Source organism: Acomys minous (assembly GCF_964271855.1).
Source record: "Acomys minous genome assembly, chromosome: 2".
NCBI classification, from domain to species: Eukaryota; Metazoa; Chordata; class Mammalia; order Rodentia; family Muridae; genus Acomys; species Acomys minous.
The window spans coordinates 16,075,946-16,092,043 of NC_140484.1; the positions used below are offsets into that span (position 1 = coordinate 16,075,946).

The window sequence follows — 16,098 nt, forward strand, 5'->3', positions numbered from 1 at the left end:
CCTTCCACATGCCTTCCTTTCTTACCTGGTAGTTTCTGGGTACAGGGGACTGGCCGACCCTTTCCCCTTCAGGTCAGGCCATTTCCCTCTAACTTCTCAAATGCCAGCAGCTCCCCTGTCTAGCCCTAAGGAGTTCCCAAGGCACTGTGTCTGATACTGAGCCCTGTCTGCCATCAAAACCTTATATTCCCTTCTCATCTAAAACCCCTTCCTTGTTCTCTAATCCCTGGGGAGGCTCTGGAGTCTGAGCCTGCGTCCAACACAGAGAAATCTCTGTGCATAACGGTGTCCCACTGCTACCGGCCTGCTTCATGCTGGCTATCCTGGCCTGGAGTTCTCTCTCTCTCTCTCTCTCTCTCTCTCTCTCTCTCTCTCTCTCTCTGTGTGTGTGTGTGTGTGTGTGTGTGTGTGTGTGTTGGTGTTTGTTTTTTTGTTTGAAACAGGGTCTCATTCTGTAGACCAAGTTGGCCTCGAACCGATGGAGATCTGCCTGCCTATGCTGGGATCAAAGGTATGCACCTCCGTGCCGGTGTGGATCACAGTTTTGGAGGAAAACTATGTACTGGAAGAGCGTCATCTTGGCTACTGATGTGATTGGTCCATAGCTATCCCTGCCAACAGAGCTTGGGCTCAAGTGTCAAAGTAAAGATAAACATGATCACAAAAGTCTTTATCACAAAGGTGGCACCAGGCCAGCAAAGGACTTCATATTAGGGTTAACTGGACTTATCAAGAATTGTAATACAAACAAAAATTGGTGGAAAACTTGGCCCCACTTGTCCAAGTTGTGAAATGGAACCATCTTTAGCTAAACTCTATGGCTGTTGCCACTTCAGGCAACACCCAAATGACTGACTTGCTGATTAACCACCTGAGGTAAGGACAAGGTGCCCAGCCCTGCACTGTAATGGCTGGTTCCGTCCTGGGGACTGATTTCTTTGTTCCCGTGGTCTCAGAGCCCTGTACCTAAGAACAGACACACAAGTACAAACAGTCCCCCGACACAGAAGATAACCCCTTTGATCCTATATGCCATTGTGCGTACATGTGCCCACATTCTAACTGCACCTTGATAGCATCAAACCCCAAAAATGTGACCAACAGGACAAAGCCATCTCTGTCCAGTGGCAGACAGAGAATACCAGGAGACGTAACTTTTCTCCAATGACTGCGTTCCTTGCCTGGGTACTGATGGGGAGACACTAAGTCTTTAAGCTTCAGGAACCCTTCTGCCTTCTCTGGATACTTCGTAGCTGCCTGTGCCTTCTCAACCTGAGCTCTGAACACCTAGTCTGATGGAGTAGGAGTTATGAAAGGACAGCAAAAACCTAGACAGTTGGCAGGTCAGATGGGCCCTGTCTACTGGATTCTTTTAAGGACATGGAAAGTAGTGTCTTCCCAATGTATGCACTCTCCTCTTGGCGGGAGAACTGCAACATAACCTCAGATAGCATCCAGGAGGGATTCAGGGAAGCCCTGAGCACTAAGGCCCTGCAAAGTAGCCAAGTCTGTAGCTGTAGGAAGCTGGGAGTGGGCAGCGGGGGGCCCCTGGGTTACTACGGTGTTCCTTTATCAGTCCTGGTGAGAAGTCTGAGAAGCAGGGGCCTCCCTCCAGCTCTTGTGGGAACCCCCTCTCCAGAGCACAGGCTTTGGGGAGAATGATTCATCTGTGCTCGTTACTACTACTGCTTCTGTTGAAAGCTGTGACGTTCTATCCCACAAGGCTATCCCATCACGTTAGCAACTGAACCACCAGAGGAGCACCACAAATCCAATCCCCAGTTACCCTCCAGAGCACCTGCTCCACCCCAAATGTCTGGTGTTGCCTCTCCTTCCCGAGGTTGACTGCACAGCAATCCCTCACCTACGCCAATAAGAGCCCGGCTCTCTTTGCCTTCCCTGTCTCTTCTTCTCCAAGAAACCCCCGCTCCCCTTCCCAAGAAGCTGCTCCTGCCTGGCACCATCTCCACTTGGCTAATTCCCCTTGTGGCCCCTCTATTGAACTGTTGTGTTGTCCATTTCCCTGTGACAAGGGCTCTGGTTACAGAGTTATTGATTGGTTTCATGCAGACAGATGGGCCCTTCCTGGCTCCCATCGAAATCCCTGGCTGTATGGGCTGATTGTTGCCTTGCAGGGTATAGGATTGCACCAGAGACCACCCTCCACGCAGTCTCCTTTGCCCGGGCTGTGGATGGTAATAAATGGAGTCAGCCTGAGCGATAATAAAAGCAATCGAGTAGGTTACCTGTGCAGACACAAGATTTATGCCTCTTCATATTTGATGCGATTGTTTTACTGAGTTCTCAGAACAGTTGGGACTTTATTTGTTTATTTTAGGGTTCCCCCTTCTCTCTTTTCTTCTCTACATCACCTTCTAAACCCAACCTGGAAAGGTTTTCTTTTTTGTTTTGTTTTGTTTTGTTTTGATAACCTCTCATCTTTAATTCTCAAAAGTTTCCAGCTGAGGCAGGAACTCGAGGCAGCCAAGCACTGAAAACCTACGCTGTGACCTGAATGCCCACAAGCCAGCAACAGGAGACAGCAGGGCCCAGAAGCCCAGCACAGCCTTTTAAGTTTGATTTCCAGAATCTACATGGTAGAAGGAGAAAACCAGCTCCCACATGTTGTCCTCTGGTCTGCACATGTGCACTGTGCTAGGTGCGCCCCAACACCCCACACACACATACACACAAGTAAACAAATAAAAATGAAATGCAAAAACATTAAAAATCCAAGAAACAGCTGGCCATGGTGGCACATGCCTTTAAGCCCAGTGCTCAGGAGGCAGAGGCAGGAGGATCACTGTGAGTTTGAGGCCAGCCTGGTCTACAAAGCAAGTCCAGGACAGCCAAGATAGCATAGAGAAACCTTGTATCAAAAAAAAAAAAAACCCAACAACAACAAATCCAAAAAACAGACCAACAATTATGCTTGTTTCAGATGGGTGACAAGGACAGCACAGAGTCCCTCTAAGAAAAAAACAGGTAAGCATAGTTTTGAGACAGAAACCAGACAAGAAACCACTTGCGGCCCCTGTCTGAGAGGCCTGGGGCCCCAAGACACAATCTCTGACCTGATTTTTCTCATTCCTCTTCAGGATGAAGTCTTTTTCTTAACTCACTGACTCTCCCTAGCTCTTTGCCCTGACACCAGCAGTGGTGACAACGAAACAGCTGCAAAGATCTAGAGATGTGACAAGCAATGCCACCTCTCTCCCAAGCTTCCGTGATCTAAGTGATGCAGACCCGAGTTCTGTGGTCTAGGATCCCCACAGCTGCGATGAGTTAACTCTCAGCTTACAGGGAGAGACGACTGCCCACCGCCAGATCAAAGACAAACACCTGAGAATGACACTGGTGACACCTGAGTGATACATACTGGCATTGCTTAACACAGCACGGAGGCTGCAGCCTTTTTGGAGCCAGTGCTGCCAGTGCAAGGAGGAATGTATGTTCTTACTTTAAAGCAAACAGGCTAAGAAAGAATACAGGGGCGGGGTGGGGGTGATTGGCAAGCCCCAAGGGTCTACCGTAAAGATCTAAGAGTACAGAGTCCCGGGCCCCAAAATGTGTTGACTAGCCTTAAGAAGTTCATCGGCTGGCTTTGAGACCACACTGAGAGTGTAGCCCTAGCCTAAACTTCACCTAGAGAGCCTGTTGTTCTTTCAAATAAGTGGTCTCTGCCGAGGGCAACAGTCCAACCCTGGAGCACCGTCAGAACAATCCTTTCTGCCTTGTCAAAAGCGCAACCTGCTGGGGCCCCTTTTTTCCTCTTTTATTGCATAGACGCCCATCTCTACCCTGCCCACAGGTGTTTCCCATGACGGGCCTCAGTCTGAAGTTTCCTGTTTACAAACACTGTTCCCAACTGTGATGCTTCACAAGCTGAAGAGCTGGCAACTCCACACTCAGGGATAAGCAGCCCAACATTTATAAGGATTCAGTACATTCCAGGACCTGCTCACAGCTAAGATTTTTAGCCAATGATTTCCAGATGTGGATGGCTCTCTACTACACCTTTAGCCCAGAGAGGCATTTCTACTAGCATTTGCCAGGGGAGAACTCAGATAGGACAGCCAAGGCTTTATCGTGACAGGATCAGAGAATGCCAAAACCATTTTTTAAAGCATGAAAAGCAATTTAGTTTATAGCCATAACAGCATATTTCAAGTGCGGCGGCAGCATCTGTTTTGGGGAGGAGAAGATGAAAACCTTTGGCTCAGGTGGGTGAGCAGCTGTAGACTTCCTTTTTTGCCTATGCTGACTCCTGAGCACCCTTACTCAGGACATGTATATATGTATACATACACATCCCACACACATACAAATACATACATACATGTATGTATGTATCAACAGTAACAGCAACACAGGTGGACATCTGCCATTCCCAAAGCTTTGAACTCAGGCACGCCCCACTCCCCAGAACATAACACTCTCTACACACAGGAAAATCTCCAGTTCCTTCCTACAGTGAGTGATAGTTCTCAATACAGAAAGTCCCAAGTTCCTGATACAACCAGCACCAGCAGGAATGCCACACCTTTATTGGGCATTTGTATGAAATATGGCTCTCCAGAAAAGCCTTCCTCTTCAGGGCAGAGCACCCGTAGGAATGCTGTTAATGATTGGTGTGCCCAAATATGTCCCAGTGACACACTGGGAAGTCCCAGCCAATCTTTCCAAAGTATCAACCATGGGAGACTTCTTCCCAAAGCAAAATTTAAACTGGCCGAATAGATCCTTTTTGACAACGCAAGCCTTGAAGCCTAATTGCACAACCAGGGCTGCCCATGCTGCTGGTCGCTTCCCTGATCCTGTGCTTTGGATTCCTTTACCTTCAGCAATACCTACTCAGAAATGCCTCTGTCTCCACACCCAAAGGAAGCCTGTGTGTGCCTCGGATAACAGGACCATGTGCCCAACAGCCTCTGTGGCTGTCAGAGCTACCAGGTTTGTGCCATCCTTTCCCCAAAGCTCATCTCATGGACAGCTAGCTAATCTACTTTCTTCTGGCTTGGTAGGCACACCGTCAGACTTCTGGAGTTTGATGTTAGAGTCATTTGTCCTCTGTACTCTCTGACGTTTTAGGATGAAACATCCTCAAACTTGTACCTGAACCAGCTTTAAAAATAGCCCAGCCATAGGTGGATATGTGTTGTGGGGGGGGCATCCAGAGAGGGTGCTAGGCAGGGCTGCCAGCACAGCCCCACTCAAAAGAAGCAAATCACCGAAACTATATATGTCTTGGGCCCACTCAGAGCTTGCAACTCCCATCACAGACAATAAGCGTATCTCTAAAACAGTTCCCAGACCACTGTCACCCAGTCCAATGACATTACTCCTCACCCAAGCCACTCTTGGCTCAGCTACTGTGCTCCCAGGACCTCAGTTCTAACTCATTGCAAGGACTACAAGCAGGTCTAGAGACTGCAGAGGAGGAGGGGTGAGGGAAGGGGGGTGGGAAGTTGTCCTCCTTCCCCTCCCTAACTGCCACACCTGCCCCCATACCTAAACCTGCCCAGCCCCCTGACTTTTAAAGGCAAGGCACACTTACTGCTTTCTCAAGCCACCCAGTGCCTTTCTCCCAGCTCTTTTGGAAAGTGAATGTCAAACAGCCACACATTTCCAGTACCTACCTAGCTGAGCCAGGCCCAGGGAGCTGGAGAGTTTCGGAGGGTGTATAATTAGCTGATCAGTATTATGTTACCCTGTTCATAACTGAATAACCATTTTAATACAGATGGCACACACTGGGATAATTTCTGGGGTCGCCTTGCAGTACGTTACAGCAGGAGAGTGGCAGAGGGAATCTTCCTTAGCCAAGGTACATTCTACCAGCTAATTTTACCTGCTGTTTTCAGGATGATTTGGGATAATTCCATATCGTTTGCAAAATATTAAAAAAAGATAGGTGATGCTAGTTGCAGAAGGAAGCACCATCTGAATTATTAGTTGTCCTGATAACGAGCCTATGAAGAGTACAAAGAATAACAGAGTATGAAACTCTTAACTGTTTCCTCATTTGGGGGGGTGCCTGAGAAGGGGGGGAACCTGCCTTTGGCTGGAGTGTGACTTTGCAGCCCAGAGTCTCTGCATACAATTGTCAGGCTGCACAGTTCTGCAGTTATGAAGCTGGTCTAGGTTTAGGGGCTTTAGTGCTGCCTGAGTATTTTATGGTCACCCCAGATAGATGCCCTGGCACACGCTGGCTGGGGTGCATATGCATAAAGCATGACCACATGGTTTCCCAAACCGCACACTGGAATGACCTGGGGACTAAGAAGCCTAAGTGTCCTGTCCTTCAAGTTGAACTGTGTAGAGCCTGCAGCGTCCCAAGTATCTGAATCTATCCTTAAGGGAAAGATTTCGGCCTCAAGATAGGCATGCTTGGTTGGTGGGGGCATCTCCCAAGAGTCAGCCACAGGGTCCCAGCTCTCACTCCCTGCCTGGCATCCCCGTCCTTGTCCAGCTCCTCTGCTCTGCCAAGTCCTGCCTGGTGGCTGGCATCTGCCCTGTAGGCCTGGATGCCAGTGCTTCTCGGCCGGAAATTTGTGTGGAGCTGGCTAGCAAGACCTGGGCTCCTGGGAGGCAAGCTTTGTGGGAGTTGACTGGAAGGGTAAAGGAGCCAGGATTCTGGCCGCCCCTGGGGAAGGGTACATGACTTTAGAAAGAAAAGTCTGTTTGGAGGCAGTGAATAGACAGTGGTCATTTTAAAGGCTTTGCTATGGGCTGTGATTGTCTCTAGATCCCGAGGTGGGTAATCTTGGAGTCTTAATTACCACAAACACTTGGATTCATTTCCAGGACACCGGCGGGAGAAGCCTGGCAGGGAAAACTCAGCTCTGAATTGGAAAGAGCCCTGTCTGTCTGTCTGTCTGTCTGTCTGTCTGTCTGTCTGTTTCTGGAGGTCTATTTTCCTTGCTCAAAGAACTTCAGGTTGGGAGCTGGAAGGAAGGGTAGAGGCTGGACAAAGAGCAAAGATGGTCTCTGGGAGATGGCCCCCCGCAGGCAGGAGTTGGGGGAATTGGAGTCCTGACCTCCAAGCCTAGGGGGGCTTTGCTCACCTGTTGATGGATGAGACGCTGGGAACTGTGTCATTGTCGCAGATGCCCTCAGCTAGCAGCCGGTCACGGATTTCCCAGGCGAACATAGTCGGGTTCTGTCGCTTGTATTCAGCAATCTTGTCCACCACTTTGGGCGTTGCCACCTTGGGCTTGGAGCCACCAATCACTCCGGGCTTGATGCTGCCAGTCTCGTAGTACCTGGGCCAGGAAGGCCGTCGGGGTCAGCAAGAAGCCGGTGGTGGCAAGGGCAGGGGGGCTGCAAGTTCCAGAGCTGCTAAGCCGCTCTCCCTCCCTAGGCATCGGTGTGAAGGGAAAAAGGCCCTGTGTAGCTGAGCAGAGACTCCAGAAGATTCTTGACTAGGGTGGGCATAGGAACTGGGTGTAGACAGTGGCTAGAGCAGGCACCCTGGGAGTGGAAATTGGGACTTCCACTTGGGAAGCAGAAAAGGACCTGTGCTGGGAGAACCGATCCCACCTGAAGCACAGAGTTCGAATGGAACCTGGACCCTCCTGGCGTCTCCCCAGTCCTCCTGCCTTTTCTTCCGACCCCATCCACACTGATAAGCTGGGGAAATCCCTCCTTTTCTGAATGTAGCTGCCTTCCTTCAGAGGGTCCCAGAGCTGCATTACACTGGGCCGACCCTACTCCACCCTCACTCCAAGGCCCAGCCGGCACTTGAGTGCCCTTCTCAAAACAGGCAGCGAGCCCCCTAGACACTTCAAGTCCTTTCCTTCCCGGCATCTTTAAACTAAAACCTCCTCTGGGAAGAGAGGCAGCACCCGGCCCTCACCTGCCCAGGATTTTGCTGACACAGCCATGGCTGACCCGCAGCTGCCGGGAGATGTCACAGGGCCGCACACCCTGGTGGGCCAGCTCCACGATGCGCTGCCTCACCACGTCGGGTAGGGGCCGGCCGTTCACAAACACCCCCCCGAGCTGGTTCACACCCCCGTGCCCTGCTGGGGAGAGACAAGAAAAAAACACAACACCCCACACACAGCAGGGACCGGCCATTAGTCAGGGTCCGAGGCCCGCCACGTGCGAAGGGAGCAGGCAAGGCTAAGGGGCATATCCCAGGACTGGGGAGAAAGGTGGCTTTGTGGGCCTACAGGATAAAAGAGAATTAGATATGAGAAAACCCGCCCCCACCCCCGCGCGCCCCCTGCTTGCTGTAAAAGAAGCTGGGCCAGGGAAGAACCCGCCTCTCACACCAGAGCGCCGCAAAGGAGAAAGTGCGAGAAGAGTAAAGAAGCCAGGAGAGATTAACAGAGGCGAAAAAATGGAGAGGGAATAAATGACAAAGAGGAAATAATGTCAGCAGTGGTGAAAGGAGGGAGGTGGGGAGAGAAAGGACCAGGGCAGGGACAGCAGTGCTGGGGACAGGAAACCCGCCTGCGCCGCAGGCTTGGCAGAGCTTGGGTTTCATAAGGCTTTGAGCCCGATGATTTTGGGGGTTCCGGGTCCTCTTGACTCAGCTCAGCGGAGTCTTCAGACTAAAGAACATCCCTTTCTCCTTCTCTGCCTACCTCTCCCCTTGTATCTATTTTTAATTGTACTGTTTCCTTTTTTCCTGTTTTTCTATTGCTTTTAACGGGAGTTATTTCTTTCCTTTAGGTTTCCTTTATGTCTTCGGGTGTTTTGAACAATATTTCCCCCCTCTGCATCCCTAATATCTAAAGTGGGAAAAAATCCAGGTGGAAAAAGAACGGCAGGAGATCGGCTGCGCTCCCCGAGACCACGAGGCGGCGAAGAGTCCCGGCCTCTTCCCGGTAGCGGCAGAAGAACGCCGGCTGCTAGGGTTCGCTTGCCTACCACGCTGCACCCGGCTGGGGCCGCAGAGTCTCCCGCCAAGGTGCCATGGTAGGGACAGCACCTGCAGACTTAGGTAGGACTCAGGGGCACTCCACGTTGCCAACCTAAGCCAGTTCGGGACCCTCTGACCTCTCAGACCTCCGCCTACGAAACCCAACACTAAAGAGCGGACGCTCCAGCAGCCCGAGCAAAGTCCCTGGCTTTCTGTCCAATTAGGTGAGGCCTCTGGGTGCCGTGCTCAAGGCCGCTGCCAGGTACCCCATTTTCCGCGGCCCAAAGCAGCCTAGAAATCCTGCACCTAGAGCGATTAACCTGCCGCTGCAGTTACTCTGCAATCCAACCGCAGGGACTTCTAGCAGCAGAGTCAAGCCAGACAAGGTCGGCAACCTGCAGCCACTGCCCGGTGGCCTCAAGGAGTTTCGGAGAAAGCGGGCGAATCTCGTGCCCCTTTTATTTTTACCCATCTCTTTCTGAAGAGACCACACTAAGCTCGGGGGAAACCCATGGATAGAGGTCTCTAATGAGTAGCTCCAGGTGGCCAGAACCTCTTGTCTTACAACCCCCATCCCCATAGTCTCCCCATCCTTGGTCCCACTCTTCTCCCCCTCCCCTCCCTACAAACCCCGACCATCAATAATTTAGGCCCCGGGAGAACTCGCGTTACCGGTATGAAAAGGCGGCAGCTGCGGGCAGATTAAAGATGAATAATTCAGCCTCACCGGGCTCCGGGCCCGGCCCCTCTGCCCCAATCTACGGGATGGGAATTGCAACCCGCTGGAGTTCAGGACCGATGGTCCGCGGAGGATCCACGCGGAATCCGGCCTAGAATGTGCTACTGCCGCTGGCGCAGGCCAGAGCTGTAGCTGCTCGCCCGCAAGTCGGCCGCCTTGCCTGCCGCGCAGTGCCTCTCTCTCCCTTCCTTTGACCACCTTCTGCTGTTTTTGCTTCCCTTTGGGTTTCGAAGCGGTTCCCTGCCACCGGCCCCGACTTGGGGGTCCCGGAAGCAATTCTCAAAAAAAAAAAAAATAAACAAACAAACAAAAACCCTGAGTGAGGCAGTGGCAACAGGGTGAGACAGGCAGGCCGCCTGGGTGAACCGGCTTGTGGACTCTGTTTCATTCCCTCCGAAAAAGAGCTAGGTTTCCCGGCCGACTGAGGGACCCTCAGCAGCCCAAAGTCCCTCTCTTGGGTTTCCTTTACCTAGAAATTATTTAGGGAACTGTATTTTATTCCGGGAGTTTTAAAAAATCGTCCCTTGAATCTAAATATGTGCTTAGGAAACAACAAAACGCGGCTCCCTCTTCTTGAATCGCGTTTTAACGCACAGATCAAGCTAGGTCTAAAAGTTACCTTCTGGAAAGTTACAAATTATCTTTAATTATTAATCTATTATAGATGGGGAGGGCTTTTCTACTTAAAATATTATTTATCTTTTTAAGCAAGGGAAAAATACCTGACAAATAGTTTTCCAAGCTAAAAAAGAACTGTTATGAATGAGATAAATTCAAATATCATTAAGATACTTCCCTGTTTCCTATTTTCTTATTTCTTCCCCAAACATCCTTTAAATTTCAATTTTCTTTCCTTGAACCCCTCCTTTTGATTTGATTTCTCTTTCCTTTCTCCTCAGCTTTGGCATTTGCCTTTCTTTTGTTCTCTCTCTCTCTCTCTCTCTCTCTCTCTCTCTCTCTTTTTCTCTCTCTCTCTCAGTCTTGCTGACCCCCCTGGCCAGAGTGCTGGCAGAATGGTCCTTAGCAGAGAGTAGAGGCAAGCAAGGAAGTCTCTAGAGCATCAAGGTGCTGACTTGGAAGGTTCTACTACTTGCTCTTTCCGTGACTTTGATTTCTTCTCAAAACCTCTCATTGTTTTTAGGACGATCACCTCCCAGGGCAAAGTCAAGAAAAGTGACCATTTTCCTGTCAATCTCATGCTCCTAGCTGAAGAAGGGAACGAAGAGGAGAAGAGGAGGGGTGAGGATGGAAGAAAGAGGATGGAAGTATTTCTAAGCAGTCCCCACGAAGCCTTAACTAAACTGGGAGAAAACAAGAGAGGCTGTGAGTGAGGCTCAGAAAAGGGGGTCACACCCCCAGGATATTCTGCACAGTTGTCCTGACACCGAGGCTTCTCAAGCTAGGAGCCTCCTCCTGACCATCCACAATTCTAAGGTTGAGAAAGGTAGAGATGAGGGGAGGGAAGAGAGAGAGAGAGAGAGAGAGAGAGAGAGAGAGAGAGAGAGAGAGAGAGTCTACAGCCTGAAAACTGAAAACTACTGCCATTCAGTCCAGGGCAAAGGCTGACTAAGGGAGTTGGGGGCTGGAACCTGGGCCCAGGGCTATGGATCCCGCGAGGTAAGGAGGAGCAGGTGTAAAGAGCAAAAGGCAGGTAAAGCACTAGGGAAGGCAGAAAGGCAGACAGACCGATGAGCAAGGAGTGACAAAAAGCAGGAGAGTGGCTTGAAGGCGTGAGAACGGCTAGGGAAGAGGAATAGAACGAAAGGAGAAACCGGGAAAAAGCCAGTGTGGCCTCAAGAATGAGATTTGAGCTCAAGGGGACGGGACGCGCTGGGGCTAGATGGGGTTGGTATGGAGACAGGAGCCGGGCGCCGGTACTCACGGTGCATCGCGGAGAAGGGGTCTGCTTTGCAGTGCATATCCATGGGGAGGCAGAGGAGCGGGAGCAGCGCGGCCGCCGCCGCCGTGTCGCCTCTCAAACTCAACTTCAGGACTTGAGGAGAAAAGGAAGGGACGGTGGGGGAGGGAGGGTGAGCGGGCGCCCGGCTGCTGCGGGGCACGCGAGGGCGGGGGGCGCCGCGCTGCGCTCCCCGCCGGGACTCCTCCGGGCCCGCAGGGATTTGCAACCGCAGTGGCTGCAACTTGCCACCGTTGGGGCACGCGGCTGGGCAGTCAGCAAAGCAGCCCCCGGGCGACGGGCTGGGCCAAGGGGCACTGGGGGCGCATGGCTCGCGCGCCAGCTGCGGCCAGAGCTGAGGCCGGGTGGGGAAGACCGCTCACTCAGCTCCCCTGGAACCCGGTCGTCCGAGAGGCTCTGAATGAAGAGGGCTCTTAGGGCAGGGGCGGCCCGAGGGCGCCTAGAGGGGAACGGGGCCGCTCCAAGTGCCGGCGAGTTGGCGAAGTTGGCAGAGAAGTAGCAATCCCCGGGATGTCCAAGCGGGAGACCGCGGGAGGGGAGCGCGCGAGCTGGCCCCCGCCCCCAGAAAAGGCAGGCGCACACCGCGGCGGCCGAAGGGCCAGGAGGGAGGGAGGCAGCTTAGGAACCGAGCGGCGCCGGTAGCGCTGGGCTGGCCCCAGGTGGGTTGCGGCTGCAAGAAGACTCGGCCGGAGACTGGAGCCTGGGCTCCCGGTGTGTGTCTCTCTAAAAGCTGCAAAGCCCCCTCCAGACCCCCTCCTCCTCCCCGCGCCGGGAGATGGATGACTTGTCAGACAAAGGCAATAGATTCCACCACTCTGTGATTCGCCAGCGCCGGAGCCCCGAGCTTCTGCAAGGAGGGCCCCGCGCCTGTCACTCCGGTGCCGAGGAGGGGAGGGTCGGGGAGGGGGAAACGGGAGGGAGCAGAGGGCGAAGGAAGAGGGAGGGTGAGGAGCGGGCCAGGGGGAGGAGGAATGGGAACCCGGGATTAAAACTACACTGAGAAACGAAACTCGCCGAGAAGATAAACGTTAGATAAGGATAAAGCGCGACCAGTCTAATGAATATTCAGGCAACCACAGAGGGCCTCCGAGCGCGCGCTCGGAGGCCAGGCTCTCAGTCCTAACTCGCCAAGCTATCTACCGGCCAATGCCTGCAGATCCCAGCCGCCTGCGGGTCCTCATCCTTAGTCCTAACTCGGCAACCCTTAGCGCTGACTTCCCTTCCGTTCCTCCTTGTGTCTTCCTCCCCCCCCCCTCCTTCCTTTCCCTCTGGTCCTTCCCTTTCGCCTTTCCCTCCTGTGGTACCTTCCCATCCACGCACGCCTGATTCTCATTCCGGGGCAAAGTGCCCAGCAGTTTGTCCCCTCCCGTCCCACAAGCGGTGGCGCGCGCCCCCTCCCCGGAGTCAGGGCAGTCCAGAGCGCCTGGTTTAGAATCAAGCTACAGGCCTCTGGCTAGGACCCACCTGCCGTGGTGGGACCCAACGGATGACAGGAGCGCCAGGGAACTTGGCTCCTGGACCCTCGGGTAGCTAGGGAAGAGATTGGGCAGGAAGACAGTGCGCAGAGGCTTGTCCGCAGCAACGACAGAGGATGCAGAAGCCCAAGGCGGGACCGAGGCTCTCTCTCTCCCCGCCTGGGGAGAAGAGGAGGCTGTGAATGCGATTGAGCGCCGCGCGCCGCTGGCTCTGCGGACCCGGAGCGAGCGCAGCAGGCGCAGCACGCCGGCCTGGCCCGGCTCCTACCGGAGCCGCTGGCCCGGTCTCTGCAGCCTGGCTCGCACTCGCTCCCTTGTTCGATGGGGTCCTCTCGCGCACGCACTAGGCAAGAGAAGCCCTTTGTCTCCTAACTGGTTAAGTACAGAATATCCGGGAGATCTTTATGAAATATTTTCCCTCGTCTCATAAATCATCTTGGCACTTCAGCTGATGTTTTAACTCTCTCTCTCTCTCCCCACTTCGCTCCCTCCTCCCAGGCTTCCCTGGGTCTGAGAAAGGGCGGCTCCAGGAAGCTCGAGCTGCGTAACACTGCTTTCTTGCCTGGCGGACCCGAGACTCCTTGGCGTTGGCTGAAGCTCTTGCTGCCCAGAGGAAGGGCAGTGAGTGAGTGGTGTCGCGTCCCTGTCCCTGTGGCCAAAGAGCCTCAGCAGTAGATGGGATTGGGGGAAACACCCACCAGACTCAGACTGACTCTTACTGGGCGTCTAGCACCCTGCTTTTCTAGGACGCCCTTACTATGGTGAGTTTCAGGCCAGGCTCAGCTGCACAGGATTCTTAGCTTTCCATTCCTTGGGGAGCTGGGTCCGTTGGGATCTGGGATTTTGCCCTGCCTCCCGGAAATTACTGAACGCGATCCAATGAATCCAACTGCAGAGTAACTGGTGGAAAGTGAAAAAACAAAACAAAACATCCCACTTCTCCATCTGCCCCCCCCCCTCCATGGCCTCTCGGTGCCCATCCCCTTTCTTTAGGCTGAGGTCTTAAGGTTCCCATGAGCAGGAGGCTAGGAGGCTCTGAGGTCCAGTCTGAAAAGCCAGTGCCTTCCTCTCAGGTCCTGCAGATGGCGCTCCCGGGTTTGCTTTGGCTTCACAGCCCCCAAGAAAACGCACTAACTTCGTGTAGAGGAAGAGAAAAGGAAAACAGAGTTCTGGCCTAAGGGGAGTCCGCTCCTAGGCTGAGGGCCGACTTCCCGGGTGGTAGTAACTGGCATAGCCTTAGCTCCCTTTGAGAAAGTAATCAGCCCAGAATTGGAGGTAGGGAGCATTCTAAAGGTTCCTACGGAGAGAAACTCATAAAGGAACCCTTGCCCAGGTCTCCAAATGTTGGGCGTACGTAATAAGTTGAGTCTTGGTAAGTCTGTTTTGGAAACAGAAACCAAGGGAATCCCTTGCTCCACACAGGGATCCAGTCTTCTCTAGAACTCAGTGTATTTTTGTGTTTCACATACTATGAGGTGTGAACAACATAGACAACGGGCATTTTCACATGGGGTGGGGGGTGGGGTGGGGGTGAGGGTCGATCTTAATGTTTTGTAAAGAGAACTAACAATTCGTAAAGCATGTTTGAAGTTGCACTCACACAAGTTCCCTTCACGTGCACCCTCTTAGGAAAAGAGTGGTAATGACAGTTCAATTTTCAGATAGTCCCAGAAAGCAATAGCACACCCTCCCTGCCCTTGCTCCTGGGACAGTCACCCTCCCACAGCCTCTGTCACAGCTTCCCAGCTGGCATCTGGGTCTAGATCCTGCAAAGGCAACCCACCCTGCTGCTTTGGAGGCCCCGTTAGCCTCTGCACAGCTTTCTATTTGGACTTTGGGATGAAGGACTGACCTGCTGATGTCCCTCCTCCATGGCCTCTCCCTTTGACTCCCCCTTTCCTGTTCTTTTTCTTTTTCTATGGGCCCTAACAGAAAGGAAAAGAGTAGAAAAAGGAAGGAGAAAGAAAGAAGGAAGAGGAAAGGGAGGAAAGAAAAAGAAAGAAAACAACCCAACCCCAAACACAACCCGGGCTCCGACCTGTCAGGCTTCGTTGCTTTTCTCTCGTCTGACTCTAAATGAACCTTTTCTCTCCAGTGTTTTCAAAGCAGCCCTTCCACCACCACCCCCTCCAACCTAGGGGCATTTACACTTCAAACAAGGCGCCCGCCTCCCTGCGGAAATTTAAAGGCAAATAAACTTTTGGGGAGTTGCTCTGATACCCATCTCGGGATTTGCTTCATTAGCCGCCTCTGTGCATCTGATCTGCCCAATAAATCTTCCTTGTGGGTCTCAGCCCCCTTCTCCTTCTCAGCTCCCGTCTCCGCAGTGCTCGCTTGGCGCCTGGCGGCCCCTCTCCTACCTCCTCCCTTTCGGACTGGCTAGCTGGTTCTCTGCTGGGGCCAGCCAGTTCTGCGTGAGTGTTAGGTGTGCGGGAGGCTGTGGTCATGATGTGAAAGCCCTCATGTATGTACTTATGCAAAGGTGCCCCAAGCCTTGTGTGATTTATACCCCAGCTTTCAGTGCGGTCTCTGGGCAGATTATGCATAAGAGTAAAGTGCAAGTGGCAATCCTGTTGGCTATCCCCGCTTGCCCGGCTTCTTTTTAAAACTCTTTTGCTGGGGCGTGACCTGGCTGTCTCTCTTGGGCCCACCGGGTCTTGAGCAGTTCTAGAAGGTGGCTGTACCACAGAGGACCTGGCAAGAGTCCTTCCCTCCCCCCCCGCACCCCTCCCGCCCCGCGACTGTAGTGGAGCATCCCAGCCGTGCCCCTCCCCCGTGGCCCCGGCTTGTCTTTCTTTCTACCTCCCGGGGAGTAGCGAGGGGAGCGAGGGCCTGAGCTCCGAAGGAGGGGATTAGAAATTCCGAAATTAAGCGTTGCTCCCCAGGAAATGCTCCCCACAGCGCAGACCAAATTAAATGCATTAAAGTTGGGGGGGGGTGTTTAGAATGAAGGGACAAAAAAATTAGTCCGAAGTAAAGGAAAGCAGGATCGAATAAGGGAGGTAGCGAAGGTTGAGCAGCTACTAGGCAGCCCAGCATCTCTTCTGGATTATTCCGTTTGGAACTCACCAACTCCACCAACAAAAAGAAAAGA

General features: G+C 52.8%; 1 protein-coding gene and 1 long non-coding RNA gene across 14 annotated transcripts in view; one reads left to right on the forward strand and one right to left on the reverse strand.

The window, feature by feature from the left end:
• The window catches only part of PAX2 (paired box 2), an 89,846-nt gene that overhangs the window by 67,354 nt on the left and 6,394 nt on the right, over positions 1-16,098 (reverse strand). For 7 of the 13 annotated variants that reach the window (XM_084772222.1, XM_084772213.1, XM_084772211.1 and 4 more), the window contains exons 2-4: positions 11,494-11,604; positions 7,859-8,027; positions 7,068-7,265 (exon numbers count right to left, since the gene is read on the reverse strand). In XM_084772222.1, coding sequence (XP_084628348.1) covers positions 7,068-7,265; positions 7,859-8,027; positions 11,494-11,604 — 478 coding nt within the window. Of the gene's footprint in view, positions 1-7,067; positions 7,266-7,858; positions 8,028-11,493; positions 11,605-12,833; positions 12,937-12,993; positions 13,164-15,042; positions 15,090-16,098 lie in introns of those variants that run through there. The other 6 variants (XM_084772216.1, XM_084772218.1, XM_084772220.1 and 3 more) reach the window with 3 other exon arrangements.
• LOC311592178 lies at positions 8,035-15,651 on the forward strand. The gene is made up of 3 exons (XR_014777327.1): positions 8,035-9,258; positions 10,753-11,228; positions 13,503-15,651. It is a non-coding gene; the product is annotated as an uncharacterized lncRNA (long non-coding RNA).